This window comes from Eschrichtius robustus, chromosome 5 (genome assembly GCF_028021215.1).
Source record: "Eschrichtius robustus isolate mEscRob2 chromosome 5, mEscRob2.pri, whole genome shotgun sequence".
Taxonomy (NCBI): Eukaryota; Metazoa; Chordata; class Mammalia; order Artiodactyla; family Eschrichtiidae; genus Eschrichtius; species Eschrichtius robustus.
Genome location: NC_090828.1, coordinates 81,916,085 through 81,932,065, shown reverse-complemented (window position 1 = coordinate 81,932,065; position 15,981 = coordinate 81,916,085). Strand labels below are relative to the sequence as shown.

At 40.9% G+C, this 15,981-nt stretch overlaps 1 protein-coding gene across 1 annotated transcript in view; it reads left to right on the top strand.

The window, feature by feature from the left end:
• KIF5C (kinesin family member 5C) overlaps nucleotides 1-15,981 on the top strand; it is a 170,467-nt gene that overhangs the window by 117,353 nt on the left and 37,133 nt on the right. Inside the window, exons 13-16 of the mRNA XM_068545144.1 lie at nucleotides 3,414-3,482; nucleotides 5,164-5,370; nucleotides 7,532-7,678; nucleotides 13,997-14,185. Coding sequence (XP_068401245.1) covers nucleotides 3,414-3,482; nucleotides 5,164-5,370; nucleotides 7,532-7,678; nucleotides 13,997-14,185 — 612 coding nt within the window. The remainder of the gene's footprint in view (nucleotides 1-3,413; nucleotides 3,483-5,163; nucleotides 5,371-7,531; nucleotides 7,679-13,996; nucleotides 14,186-15,981) is intronic.

Here is a 15,981-nt window from a genome sequence, read left to right as displayed (position 1 = left end):
GTCTAAGGACAGGTGCTCTTCCAGGCCAGCTCTGTGTGATGGAAAAGCATGCACTTTATTATTATTTTTTAATACTTAATTTTTTTTTTTTTTACGGAAGTATAGCTGATTTACAGCGTAGTGCCAATCTCTGCTGTACAGCAAAGTGACTCAGTTATACACATATAGACATTCTTTTTTTTAATACCCTTTTCCATTATGGTTTATCACAGGATATTGAATATAGTTCCCTGTGCTATACAGTAGGACCTTGTTGTTTATCCATCCTATATATAATAGTTTACATCTGCTAATCCCAAACTCCCAGTCCTTCCCCCACCCCCGCCTTGGCAACCACAAGTCTGTTCTCTATGTCTGTGAGTCTATTTCTGTTTTGTAGATAGGTTTATCTGTGCCATATTTTAGATTCCACATACAAGTGATATCACATGGTATTTGTTTTTCTCTTTCTGACTGACTTCACTTAGTATGATAATCTCTAGTTGCATCCACGTTGCTGCAAATGGCATTATTTCATTCTTTTTATGGCTGAGTAGTATTCCACTGTATATATACGTACCGCATCTTCTTTATCCATTCATCTGTCGATGGACATTTAGGTTGTTTCCAAAAAGCATGTACTTTAGAGTCAGACCTGTGAGTTAACAATGCTGGGACCTGGGCCGATGACCCACCTGCTGAAGATGTTTTTCTCATCTGCAACGTGGAGTTCGCATCTGTTACTTTAAAAGGTTTCATTGGGGAGTAAAAGTTTCTAAGACGTAGCAGATGCTCAATAAATATTGGTTTCTTTCTTTCTTTTCTGTCTTCTCCCTTTGTTTGCTTAAGGGAGAAGCCACATTTTATGTGGTATCAGAGTGGTGGTGGTGCAGAGGTGGGCTGAAAGCAGAGTTGTAAGATAGGCAGCTTGGCATTGGCACTGTCTCTCTTATTCCCCATCACCTTTCCAGAGCTTTTGTACTGTTGGAGTTGTAAGAGAGGAATTAAGTGTAAGTAAAAGTAGAAGTTGGACCTCATTTCACTGATTACCATTGCAACAAAAACATCTTTATAATTAAAGGTGACCAGTGACCTGTTGACGGCTCACTTATTTCATTTCAAATACCAGAATATTTTTTGAAAGGTGCCTGGAAACCCATTATCCATAGACCAGATCTTAACAGTTGGCATCAGAGTGAGCCTGTGTAAACATGTTCTAAGAGATGCATTTGAATGTATAGATATAGACTGCACAGCACATCTTACTCTGAAAGTTTTGAAAATTAAAAAAAAAATCACAGTAGACTATGCTAATTCCTTAGAGAAGTTGCCTTAAGAAAGGGTAAGTGTAGTTTTGGAAATGTCTCTGATATAAGTGATTTGTGTCCTTATAACGTAATCCTTGTTCTTCATCCTTCCCAGATGGGCTAAGGGCCCTTAGTTTCTCACGGTACCTCAGAAATCACTGCATCGCAGCGCTTCACCTGTCAGGAGCAAGCCTGCCTCTCAGGCTTTGGAATGAACACAGTATAAGAACAAAGCACTTGTGCTACTGTTTTGCTTCTCTTGTGATTTATATCACTTGTAGCTGTTGCTCATATGTCCCAGGGGAAGAGATGGTAGCTCCCCCATGTTAAACTTCTTGAGTCTTTTATGTTAAGATGTTTAATATTTATGTGCGGAGGAACATAAGCACAAAATTGTTCCTGGTAAATGACATTCTAAGTTTATAAAGTAGAAGAGAAAATATGCCCGACATATAGTCTTCTCACTGTGGAAGTACCATTTTTGGGGGGAGGTTTCACTCTGATATAACTTCCCTAATTCTCCTGCCAGAAATCTGACTTGAAGTATTTTTTAGAAGCATTAAAGAATTTTAAATTGTAAAACAATTTTCAAAACTTCAGAGTAAGATGTGCTGTGCGGTCTATATCTGTACATTCAAGTGCATCTCTTAGAACATGTTTACACAGGCTTGATGCCAGCTGTTAAGATCTAGTCCGTGGATAATAGGTTTCCGAGCACTTTTCGGAAAATATTCTGGTATTTGAATTTTCTTATACATAAAATAGGTGAGTTGGTGTAAAAAGTTCAGTAGAAACAGGATCTCCCTGAGCAGAGAAATAAGCCCCAAAGATGTTCTACACAAAGGAAAAGGAGATGCAGATCTCATAATATTGGTGTTAGAATTTTCTTGCTCCATGGAAAGCATCAAGTTGTGATTTAATAGATTTTTACATTTAATCTGATTTAAATGGATACACAGACATGACCAAACAGGCAGGAAAATATCCCGTGGGAAACTGAGGTTCTGCCACCTAGGCCCTTGAGTTTACCCTCTTACCCCCACCCCCGGAAAAGGCAGAAAGCACAGTGCAGGTTTCTTATGGGCTGCACATGGAAACACCTGGGCAGCTCCTGGCACAGGGACGGACACAGTAACACTGAACTGGACCCGACTCAGCTTGGGGTTTAGACCCCAGAAGCGTCACCACAGAGGATTTTCTCCTGTTCCTAAGGGAGAGGCACATGTGAAGACGAGCTGTCTTCACAGGCTGTGCTTCACAATTTCGTTGGAACTCATGAAAATCTTCGTAACCAAGACCGAGTCTCACGCGGTTAGGCGCCGTCTGCCTGCTGCTTTCTGCACTGGGTGGACCGCGTCTAGGGAGGGGAGAGGCAGAGATGCCTGCGCGGGGCCGCGAGAGGCGGCAGCTCTGGCTTTTGTGGCAGCAACACCTAGTGGCAGAAGTTGAGAGTGAGAAGAGTGAACTTGCCTGTGGGGAGATCCTTTCCCACTTCAATGACAGGCCAGAAAGGAAGCAATCACGTTTCTGCACACCAGCTTCCTTGAGGTTTTTTCAGACTGGTAAGAAAATTAACTCCTAATCAAAGGGAGCTCTGTCATGCCAAAGATTAATTCTCTAGTAAATGTTTTCCAGTTTCTCCAAGTAAGAGGTTTGAAGTGGAAATACTGGTCTCTTCTACCTACCAGATGGCAGTGTTCCCAGTCACAGATGTGTTTAACAAGATTTGGGACATGTATGTATTACAGTGCAGGTGGTTAGAAACTCACTCCCTTATTTTTTGAGCTAGGAATTCACTGTTAACATCTTTAAGCAGGAGGGATAGCTCCAAAGTTCCTTTAGGTTCCCAAGCCCTTCATCGCCGATTTCTGGATGAGCAGGAATTGAGTTGAATGTGTAGGATATTGTATTTCCCAGAATATCCAGATGTTTCATTGGCTGAGCAAGGTGGGCAAAGTGGTATTTTAACCAGTCTCTCTTCTGCGGGGAAGCACCACACCATTTCCTTCATCTTATCAGCCAGCTTATAGCTGGCATCCTGGTATCCGACGGTCATCCGTTGAGAAACCAGGATAGCAAAAATGACATAACTAACCACAAAAAATTAAATATGATATTTCGTTTCAGGATGATGAAATTAACCAGCAGAGCCAGCTGGCTGAAAAGCTAAAGCAACAGATGTTGGATCAGGATGAGGTAAAGAATGCAATAAAAAAATTTTTTTACAAAGTTCTTTTATGACTCTGTTGTTGATGTTTGTTCCAGAAATTTAATTCGTAAAGAGTTTTTTAAAATCACTGCATCATGTGAAAATTTCTTGGAAGATTTCCTTTCAGTGCCTGCTGAAAGCTGATTTTAGGGGAATTTAGAAAATAAATGTGACTTCCTAGAACTCTAGGGGTTTGAGAGTGCATAGCTGGCTGCTACACAGTCTGTGAAGGGTAGAAATAGAGGAGCTTGGAGGTCGGGCAAGGATGATCCTGTTTCCTCATACTTAGGGCCCAGCACTCCTGGTCTGTGCCACTTCCGCCTCTTCGGCTTTGCAAATCAGACAGCTCAGGTCTTTGATATACACCACGTTCTTGTGCTGTCTTGTAGGAAAAAAACACCCCCAAAACAAAAGTAGAAGGTAGAGGAGAGGAAAGCAAAGAAGATAGGGGTCCCAGTGCTGCGTTAGTATATATGTGATACGGTAACGAGGAGGCAAATTTTTTTCAGTCTCTTCCTGGATGGCATTCAACTCTCCAGTAAATGTCTCTGTTGTATTGTGTTTTGCCAAGTACTTTACAAATAGGAACCTAAGCAAAGAACAGATAGCCAATCTATCAAACACAGATGATTCGTAATTCTCTTACTGAGGACATCTAAGTATGTCTTCTCTTTTGTGCTTTAGGGTGCTTTCTGCTTTGTTGCTAAAATGCTGTGAGTTGGATCGTATGATGCAATTATAGCAAGTGGCTTAAGTTCATGGCCCCAGTCCCAGCCCTCTCGTAGACATAACTCTCTCTCTAACGATCTTTTTCTCTTCCTCTTTGTTGCCCTTCATCTCTCCAGGACAATGATTATGCCCTCTGCCCAAACACTTCCCTTGGCAGGAACCATATTTAACTGATTCCCCTTTTAACTAGAGTTGAGTCTTCCATTTGCTTTGTGTTTCCTGCCCTCTTCCTCCCATTCTGTTGCTTTTCATCTCCAACTTGGTACAGCTGCCTGTGATAACCTTTCCTTTTTTTGTTACAGTTAAAACTCTTAATGTTTTTTTTCTCTGCTATCAAGGCAATATCTGTTCATTACAGGAAAATCAGAAAATACAGTAAGCACAAAAATAATGAAAGTATCCATAAGCTCAATCATTCGCTTTTAACTAGTGTTAATGTTTGGGGTATATACTTCTATAATCCATGATGAATATTAAGAAAAATTAGTGACTGCCCTTTTATACTGTTTTCGTTGACTCTGAAATCGACCTGTTTACAATGTGAAATAATTATAATAGTAAAAAGCCATGTAAGTATTATTATAGTCCTTGGAAATTATTCCTCCTCGTCCTCTGTTCAACTTGTGGAATAGTCAGCCAGCTACAAAGTGTGGTGATTTTTGATGTGTAATCAATTCTTGGAGTTAAGCCTATGTAGCTTTAAATAAGAAAGAAAGAAAGAAAAATTAAGAAAGAAAGAAAGAGAAACAGATTTTCAAAACAACATGCTATTTTTTCATTTAGCATCTGGATATATAGTAGCATGTCTAGTTATCCTGAGCTTTTCAACTTATTTTCTTTTATCTGTTTTTTTAAAAAATTACTTTATTTTGGATAGAGCACAGAGCATAAACTTTTCAACATTCGATTCACCAGTTCCATGCCATCTAATTTCCCCAGCTTTTAGCTTCCACAAGAAGAGACTATGAGAAGATTCAGGAGGAGCTGACACGTCTCCAGATTGAAAATGAGGCAGCCAAAGACGAGGTGAAAGAAGTTCTCCAGGCCCTGGAGGAGCTGGCTGTCAATTACGACCAGAAGTCACAGGAAGTGGAGGACAAGACCAGGGCCAATGAGCAGCTGACAGATGAGCTGGCCCAGAAAACGGTTGGAGCATTTGTGTGTAGGGGGCAGGACTTCCTCAGCAGCCAATCGTGTGCTTATATGAATGTTTGCTGACAGACACTGGATAGCAAGGCAGTTGGCTGAGTGCTTTTTCAGTGTTAGGCATAGATGCATTCTTTGAAATCCTCCAATTATTGAAATACTTTGTGTAAGTGACTTGTCCATTCCCCCTGGAACTGCATGTCAGAACTGTTTTATATCTAGGGGATTTGTAACACCAGCAGGGATGCCCTGTAGGATAGTCAAGAGAGCGCCGACTTTGGAGCCAGAAAAATCCTAGCTAAAAATTTGTCTTTACAACTATTCGGCCTTCGTCGAGACATTGAAACTTGAGTGTTCTTTCCTTATCTGTAAAAATGGCGATAATAACATGTTCCTTTCAGGGCGCGAGAATTAGCGACAGTTTACATAAAGCACTTAGCACGGACCTGTGCATACACTACAATCTTAGCAAATAAGTCTCAAAATATTATATTAACGGGGGAGAGTGGGTGAGCTGTGGAAGGTCTGGTTTTCACTCTCCTTGTTTACACCCTTTCCCCGGAGCTTCTTGTCCTCACCTAGGACCAAGCTGTCCTGGTTTGTCTGTTGTCCTGTTTTCAGCCAGTGTTTCAGTCTTCACGTTTCCTAATTTTCAGATTCTCCCAGCGAAAGATGCTGCAGGTTCTGCTCAGTGAGCTAGTGGCAGAGGGCCAGTGAACATTTGGTGAGGTGGCTGGTGGTGGGATGTGTCCATTTTGTCTTCTTCTACTCGGAAGATGGGTGGTGGGAAGCCGAGTGGCTGTAACTGGCTGCCCTTGGCACTTCGGCCTGATGGCCTGGTGTCATGGGATTGTGCCCAGCCTGCTTTGTGGAAGACGGCCAGTCCTCCCAGGCAAGGGGAAGTAGCAGATGGTGCAGGAAAGCTCTGATCTGCTGACCGTAGAGCTGATAGAAAATGCTCCTTACTCCATACATTCAGCTGTGCGAAGGCAGACTTTTTAATGTTTCCCAAGATGGGAACTACTGCTTCTGTGGATTTTAAAAACAAAATGAAATAAGCAGTGGCAATGCCAAAATAAAAACAGAAACAAGAACCAGAGAAACAAACCAGAAGTCACGTAGGAAAGAAGGAGACTTTGATTTTCTCTGCTTACTGTTTTCTGCAAGATTCTTTAACTAGTCCTTGGTATTATTTGCTTCCCGAAACAATGAAATGTTTTCCATGATACAAGTTTTATTTTCTGTCAAACCAAAGTACTGCTAGACTGGTTTACAGTGCTATTTTTAGTCGTATCATTAAAAGTCCTCTAGTAAAAATGCTCTAGTAAAATAGCTGCATATGGAAGAATTACATAAATGTCTTTGCATTAACCTCTACAACTCCATAATTTAGGGAAATTATTTTCTTTGTTGGCTGAGTTAGTACCAAGACACCAAAAGGTGGCTATTCTGTTGATGTTGAGAGTTTGTTAATTAAAAATATATACATTTGGGTAACATACATGAAGGATGGGAAAGGTGGATTTGTTCATGTTTGGCAGTAAAATGGAGCGTCTGCTATATATTAAGAAGCCATCTCCAGTTGAACCGGACCAATTTTGAAACTAGGTGAAGTGTTCAATTCAGCTTCACTGTGAAGATTAAAAGACTTTTTCTAGGTTGTTTTCGAGACTCCCTAATGTCCCTTTGGGCCTTCCAGACCCATCTATTTTGAAGCCAGATGGGAATTTGGAAGTGGTCCCAGGGAGCAGGTTTGTTTGGAAGTGGAGGTGGGGATGCTTGCAGGTACGTTTAGACCCTGGAGAATGTGGACTGAAACAGAACCTTTGGTAGGTAGGACGATATGATTACACATAATAAACGTAAGGATTCCTTTTGGGCTTTATTTATTTTTAATAACTTATTTTTAATAACTTATTTAATAACGGACCTGGAAATTGTTGTCTGATATGCAGACAAATGACATATCAGGCCAAGACAAATTCCTTTTCTTATCAGAGAATGCAGTGCTGTACTATAGTCTGACTTAAAAGGACTCTTGTGTTGAAATCACATGAAATGATAAAAGAACTCTATCCTACATTATGTTATTCTTTGCAATGCCATGTGTATGAAATTGATGAGTGACCCTTTTAATTTGTTGTTAAAATGTGTTTTGCAGACTACATTGACAACCACACAAAGAGAGCTGAGCCAGCTGCAAGAGCTTAGCAATCACCAGAAAAAGAGGGCCACCGAGATCCTGAATTTGCTGCTGAAGGATCTGGGGGAGATAGGAGGAATTATTGGCACCAATGATGTGAAGACTGTAAGCCAGCCTTTCTTTTATCCTCTCTATCTGCTCTTATAATGGCATGATTCTAAGCAAGCAGGGGCTGTGTTTTATTCTCCTAAGTATCCAGTGCTTAGCACAGTGTTTTGCATCTGCTATGTGCTTGATAATATTTGAATGAATGAACGAAGGGCTGATTGAATTACTAAGTAAATGATTGGTTAAGGAGGAGAAAAAAATTTACCTTTCAATTATAGGAAATGTCCTCAAATCTTGGTTGGCCTTATGTAAGTTTGCTTATTCCTCAAAATTGCATACCAGTGTCACAGAGGTTTGGAACTGGATATGTTAAGCAGAAGTTCTACCCTCAGAAACGTTTCTCCTTTTCTATGAGAATCCAACAGAGTGAAAATCCCCAACCAATCAGTATGAATTAGGAGAGCTTTCAGCTGGAAGTAATAGGATTCTAACAGTGGCTTAAAAAAATAAAGCCACATTTAATTATTCACAATATGAGAAGTCTAGAATCTTGTTATTCAGGTTGTGATCTGCATTCACCTGGGAACTTGTTTGAGCTATAGACTCTCAGGCCCACCTCAGACCTACTGAATTAGAATTTTCATTTTAACAAGATTCCCCAGGTCATTCTTATGCTTCTTGAAGTTTTAGAAGCAAAATTTGTTGCAGTATCTCAACAATGTCAGGCATCCAGGCCTTTTCTTTATTTTCTTTCTGCTTTCCTCAGCCTATTGCCTTTTCACATCTGTAGATTTTTATCTCAAGGTAGCAAGATAGCTTCTATAGCACCAATCATCACATCCCCACACAACCACATCCAAGGCAGGATGGGCTGCAAAGGCAGCCAGCTTTCATCCAGGAGGGAACTATAATCCCAGGAATCCCCAATAGACATCCCCTTATACTTTATAAAGGCCAGAATTGGGTCACACGGTCACCCCAAACTTCAAGGGAAGCTGGGAAAGCAAAGAGAAATAGTTATTACTATAATGGGCTTAAACTAACCATGATTAACCCCTTGGGTGGTGCACATTGGTGTCACTGATAGCAAGGATGTAAGGGAGATGGGGAGAAAGAGGGTGGTATAACGTTGTCTATGAGTTAGGAATAGAGAGAAAAGAGAATAAACGACGTTATCATCTAAGAACAATTAACAATTTGCCACAATATAGAGAGGACATTGGAAAATAAGATAGTGACATTAAACAAAAGAGCTTTATTGAGGTATAATTGATATAAAGTAAGCTGCAAATATTTAAAGTATACAGTTTGAGAAGTTTTGACATATGTATACACTCATGAAACCATCCCCACAGTAAGATAATGAGCATGTCTGCCACCTCCAGAAGTGTGTAGGGCTATTTCTGGCCTCCCTAGTCTATTTCAATGATCTAATCTTTATGCCAGTACCACACTGTTTTGATTACCATAGCTTTATATGAACTCAGCCCCTTCTGTGGAGTAGCCACTGTTTAAACGTGTGTGGATTTTAACAAGCCAGGGAATAGTGTTATAGTATTCAACTTCCTCACAGGTCCCTAAAACCAAATTCTTGGAGTTTAGCCCTTCAGCCTTTAAAAGGCCAAATTCTACATCAGTCTGCTTTGTGGGAACACTCATGTTTTGAGTTGAGATTGTTAAATACTAGAGAAGCCTCCCCAAATTACTTTCGTTTATTGACATTTCTGGGAAACATTGAAAGTCCTCCTTCGATGATATAACAGGTCTAGGTTTAGAGTATATGACTTCTTGTAAACCCAATCATTCTTTTATGGAACCTCTATTGTAACTGAATATTTCATGAATCTTTGCAAATGAATCTAATTTCAGCGTAGAATTCTCAGGTACTATAAGATTAATCCTTTCCAGTTTGGTGATTTTATATTTGAGGATTTATTTTTAGAAGCATATGTTGGTGTTGAGCTATAAACTTCTGAGGTTGGGGTGATTAAATGGCCCTTGCAATATGAAGGTGCAGTTGATTTATGGGAAGTTGGCGCCTGCTGCTGATAATGATAAAGGAAGATATTTTTATGCTAAGTTCTAAAATAGAGCTGATGAAAAATGCTAATGAAATCAAGGAGTGTCTGGGTGCTTTGGAATTAAAAAAAAGAGTCCTTACCTTTGGGATATGAAGTATGATTGAGATTATTTTTAAATACTTTCAATGTTTTTAAGTTATTTTTGGATTCCAGAAATTGGATGCCCTAGTTAATTTCATTGATAACTAATTTCATTGGTAACTTTCACTTATATAGCATCATATTCTTAATCATTCTGTGTTTTTTTTCTTCTTACAATTATGATTTAATCATTAGGGGAATGAAAGCTAAAGGGGAGGAATTATGTGACTTTGGGCAAGTTACTTTACTTCTCTGGGTTTCATTTTCCTAATTTGTAAAATGACAAGATGAGAGCAGATTATCTTGAAGGTTGTCAGCTCAGGAATTGCATGAGTTATGTGTATATTTCTTAGATCTATCATTGTGGGTACAGATACTTTTCTTACTGATTATGAGTATTCAACTGATATAATTCTTTTGATCTAAAAAATGAGATCGAGGAAATCTTTTTCGGTGATCTTGTATTTTTATTCCTAAAATGTTGTTCAGTCCCCACAAGGTCCCTCCTGATAGTGCTCTGGGGTGAGAGGGAAAGATAGGTGTTGGAGTCTCCCTCAGTCCTCAGTTCCACGATATGACAGGCCTAAACAACAAGGAAACAGAAGAACCCATATTTCTCCAGCTCAATCACATGTGGAAACATTTTCAGAGCCCAGGCAATACTTTAAGTCAACAAAACAAGATGAGAGCAGCAAATGACAAGATGAGCCTAGTGTTGACTTTATTCAGGTTTATTAGCGAGCCTCCCCTTCCTTTCATGTTCCGATGTCACCGGTCTTTCTTTAAAACGAAGATTTCCAGATTCCTAGCCACAAGCAGAATAGCAGGTTGAGGTAGAGTAAATAAGATGGATTGGATTAGCTGCCTAATTTTCTTTCGACCTCAGGTCTGGCTGAGGTGGAGGTGAAGAACTTCAAGCAGGTGACACAGACCCTGGGCCCCGGCTCCATCAGGGACCTGACTATGGGTGGACCAGAGATGCAGATAAAACTGCTCCAGATCCCGGGTCTGAAGTCAGTCCTCATCACCGACAGCTCCCTTTCCATCAACTTCTTCAACACAGCCTGGGGTCTGCTGGGTCTGGGGTCTGAGGTCCAGTCCCCAGCCAGAAGGGTGACTGGGGTCCCCACCCCCAGGAGGGCTTGCTTCTTCAGTCCCCTCTTGCCCCTCAAGCTCTTGGAAGCAACTGTATCATACCTTAGCTCTGTACTGCACTTATAAATAAACCTGACAATTCTGGGCATTTTTTTTAAAAAAAGGATTCCCCCCCCCCCCCCGATTTTTATTTATTTATTTATTTATTTAGGGCTGTGTTGAGTCTTCGTTTCTGTGCGAGGGCTCTCCCCTGTTGCGGCGAGCGGGGGCCACTCTTCATCGCAGTGTGCGGGCCTCTCACTATCGCGGCCTCTCTTGTTGCAGAGCACAGGCTCCAGACGCGCAGGCTCAGTAGTTGTGGCTCACAGGCCCAGCTGCTCCGCGGCACGTGGGATCCTCCCAGACCAGGGCTCGAACCCGCGTTCCCCACATCGGCAGGCAGACTCGCAACCACTGCGCCACCAGGGAAGCCCTAAAAAGGATTTTTTTTAAAGTCCCATTATGACTTTTAGGTCTTAGAATGTGAACAGTCACCTCACTTACCTCTTACTTGACCTGGAAATGGCACCTTGCTCAGCTGCTCCATGCTCTTGAGTCATGGGGTGGGCGTGGGGGGTGACTCCTTCCATACAGGCAAGATGGAAGGAGAGGCAGCCTCTTCTGCTGGATTAGTCATCCATACTGGATCGCACAGCCCAGTACGTACATTGGAGTCATTGTCCGACCCAGGGGAGAGGTATGAAATAATAGTGCAGCAGCAAACTCGGATTCTTCTTTTTGAAATAACAGTATATACTGGAATTACTGAAAACTCTGAACTAAACATGACTAAATATATGAACTCATAAGTGGTAAGAAACCTTACAGTTAAAACCATTGTTTGGAGTATTGTTTTTTTCCATCAGGTGTGGATTCAAAATCTCCTTTTAGACCTCCTAGGACAAGTGTAGGCTTCAGAAGTTATGGTTCTGGTTTGGGGGAAGAAATATCCAGCTCTCACTTTGGAGGAAGCCCATTATTGTACATTTTCTTCACCCTTCCCCGATTCATATGGGATCTGGGCATAGCATACAAAGTGTCCTCATCTAAGGAGAGCCTTACAGGAGGAGATGTTTGCTCCCTTCTCATGATGCTCTGCCTCTTCGTTCAGCAATGTTTTCCCACCAGGAGATGGTGTAGGTTGTGAATTCCACATAAAAGAGATGGATGGCCCCTTACCTTTATACAGAAAGACAATATGCAGGCACACCTGGTCAGGCTAAAGAATGAGTTTCTCATCTCTGTTCCACGTTGGACCAGTCACAAAGGCAGAAGAACAAAACTGAACTTAAAGATGGAGGGATTTTCTCACCCGTTACCTCCATAGCACTGGATTATAAAAGGAATGTAATGAGGAGTGGTGTTGGCAGGCAAATCGTTGGCAGTCAGAAATGTAACTAACTGATTAGCAAGAACCTCCATCAAAGTAAGATGTAGTCAGATATTGATACTCGTGGATTTTCTTGCTGTTAACATAGATTCTGCATTGTGTTGATGGACACTGGAGTCATTTAACAAATACTGTTGTGGAATTTTTAGGGGAAGGTTGACACCAAATCACAGGCACTCAGCACTGTCTAGCGTACTTCCTATCTGCTACCAATTTTCCGGTTGATACACGATTCCATAATTCCTAGCTCTTAAATGTTTACTGAAGAAATAGTCATACGATGAGTTAATGACGGCAATAATGAAAAAGTGGGCAGCGAACTGTGGAACATCAAAAAAACCATAGTTGGAATCATTGTCTTAGAACCAACAGAAGCCTCTGTTCACGGGCTGGGTACTGGACAGGGCTCTTGTTTTCTCCTGAGGTGCTAGGATGCCCTCTGGTGGTTAAACAAAATATGCACACAGTTGCTTTGCTCATGTCGTCAGTTGCCCTTCAAGACCATCTCTGCATCTCAGCAAATGGGTTTTTATCCCAAGTAGCTTGCTGCAGTGTTTGTTTCCAGTAGAACTCTGAAAATTAGACAACAAACATGAGATGGTACAGGAATGCTGGTTGTCAGAATCTTTTCTTCTAAAGGTGGATTTACATTGTTATTCTTAGGTGATCTAGATTCCTGTGTGCTTGGAAGGGACAGTTGTGTAGAGGCAGGGAAACAGATGGGTAGTAATGAGAAGTTATGCAGGAAAATTTTCACCCAGAGGTACTTTTGGTAATAGTACATTCTTAGTCATTAGATTTTTTGTTTAATTGAAGACTACATAGAAAATCCTTTTTATTTCAACCCTTGCTTATGGAAACATATTCAAGCTATTAGACTGCTTGCCTCTCTGGATAGCAGATTATAGAGAACATAATTGAAATTTTGATTTGACTTCTTATGGGGACTCAGAGTCACCTTAGGAACACTGGGCTTTGCTGCTCTTCCAGAAATGGAAGGTGTAAGACATTGAATGGAACACCTCTTCAGAGTTATCTCTTTTTAAAATTTCAGTGTCTTTTTCTTCTATCATCTCTTTTATGCTAAAAATCAGTTGTAATGAAAAGCCTGGTTAATTGAAGATTACGTTAGTAGAGGTTTTTTCTTCTTTTTAATAAAGTTATTTATTTATTTATTTATTTTTGGCTGCGTTGGGTCTTCGTTGCTGCGCGTGGGCTTTCTCTAGTTGTGGCGAGCGGGGGCTACTCTTGGTTGCGGTGCATGGGCTCTAGGTGCATGGGCTGCAGTAGTTGTGGCACATGGGCTTCAGTAGTTGTGGCTTGCCGGCTCTAGGGCGCAGGCTCAGTAGTTGTGGCGCACGGGCTTAGTTGCTGCGTGGCTTGTGGGATCTTCCTGGACCAGGGCTCGGACCCGTGTCCCCTGCATTGGCAGGCGGAGTCTTAACCACTGCACCACCAGGGAAGCCCCCAGCAGAGGTTTTTAATTGAAAGTTTTACCCGAGGTTTCAGAGAACTTGGGGTTGAACGTATAGTACTTTCTAGAGAAAAATTCTCAGCTTGTGGTCCTACAATTAGGGTTTCTTAACCAGAAATCCACGGACATCTTGAGTTCCCATGGACAGGTTTCAGGACCCCCATGAACCTCTGGAAATTGTAGGCATAGTTGAGCGTGTTCCCTCCTGTGCTCAGTTGGCAGATGTGAATGGAGTCATTGAGGAGGAATTCACCATGGCCCGGCTGTACATCAGCAAGATGAAGTCGGAGGTTAAATCTCTGGTGAACCGCAGTAAACAGCTCGAGAGCGCCCAGATGGACTCCAACAGGAAGATGAATGCCAGTGAGCGGGAGCTGGCAGCCTGCCAGCTGCTCATCTCCCAGGTAGGCCACGCCTTTCTTCCTCATTTCACACCCCTGTGCCCTGGAAAATCTGCTTCCTCCATGCTCATACTGGGGCCGATGGTGCATAACAGGGATTGTTGAAGGACTTCGCTTTACGTAAGACTTGTCCGTGGCCTCCCAGGCAATGACAGCCCAGGCTTTTTCTTAAGGCTAGGTTTAGTTGTGTGAATTACATGGATTACCTTCAGTCCCTGTTTAAAGGATGTGTCTATATATCTTTATCTAGCTAAGTAGTAGGTAGGTAGGTAGGATAGATGGAGATATGTAATGAATGGACAAGACTGGGTGGCATCTAAAACTCCTATCAACTAAGGCAACATTCTTTCGTCTTTTAATCTCTACCACAGGTCCAATTTAATATGGGACAACAGAAACTACCATCACTACTACTATTATTAATAGTAGTAGCAGTTAACCTTTTACTGAGTGCTTACAACGCACCATATACTATGTTAAGCACTTTACGTGCATTCTCTCACTTGATCTTTAAAAAATTCCTGATGGGCAGGTTTTATGATTGTTCCTTTTTTTTTAAATAAGGAAAATGAGACTTGAAAGATTAAATATACTGTCCAAACTCATGTAGCCAGTGAAAGGCGGAGCTGGGACTCAAACTAAACTGTGTGTGCACTCAAAGCCTGGAAAGAATCTTCAGGCTCCTGGGGCATATTTCATTCTCTCAATGAGTAAGGTCTTCTTCCATTAGAAGGGTATTTTCATTTTAGTAAGGTGGTTTTAGAAAGTAGCAGCCTCGTTTCTGACCTGCCACTGATACCTGAGCTTGGCGTGTGGGCTTGAGGCTTCTGTGAGTGGTCCAGTGTGAGCTGCTCACTGCCTTAGTCTAGGCATTAAAACAGCTAAAGTCATTTGGGGTAAACAGATACCAGTATGGAATGGCGCATCAGACAGTGCTGAGAAACAGATAAAAGCATACTTCATCCTGTATGCTTTTCAACATAGGACTGTGTCATCATAGAACCATCTCCTTGTCTCCTACCATAATCATCTAAGGGACGCAAATTAAGCATCAAGGTTCCATTTTATAAATAATATAATAAGCAAAGATGTATTAATATTTAAGAGATTATTCAGTGCTGGTGTGTGATAGTGAAATTTATTGAGAAAAGTATAATTTGGTCAGTCCTTTTGGAAAGGACCTTGGGAATCAAAAACCATAAAAATGTAAGTATACTTTGGTCCAGTAATTTCGCTTATAGCATTTTTCATTGATAATGAAAATGAAAATTTTTCATTTCATATGGTATTATCATTCCCTGATTAAAAATATTAACACTTATATGGAAGATGTTTAGTGCAGTATCACTTTCATTTTAATTAAATAAAATAGGCAACTATCTATTGAGAGACTAATAACATAAAGTGACATGGAAGGATTTATGCAGCTCTTACAAAAAATTGATAAAACCCAGTCATTTGGAAAGTATAATTATATAAAGTTAAGTAAAAATGAAAATGCTGAGTTACAGATCTATGCTATGCCTTGCAACTTGGTAAAATATGCATTCATATAGATAAGACCAGGAATATAGGGGGAAATGGTTAATAAATTAGAGTGGTTAATGGGTGAAATTTATACTACTTTGTCTGTGTTTGCTTTACTGTTTGACATTTTTATAATTTGTGAAAGTTGAAAGGAAAAACACTAAACATTAGGACATAGTACAACTCAAGTCTGATTTCCAGATCGCCTGTTACACTGAGAGCATGTGCTTCTGGAGGCCCCTAATATTTGGAGGCCAAGGCAAGAGCACAGA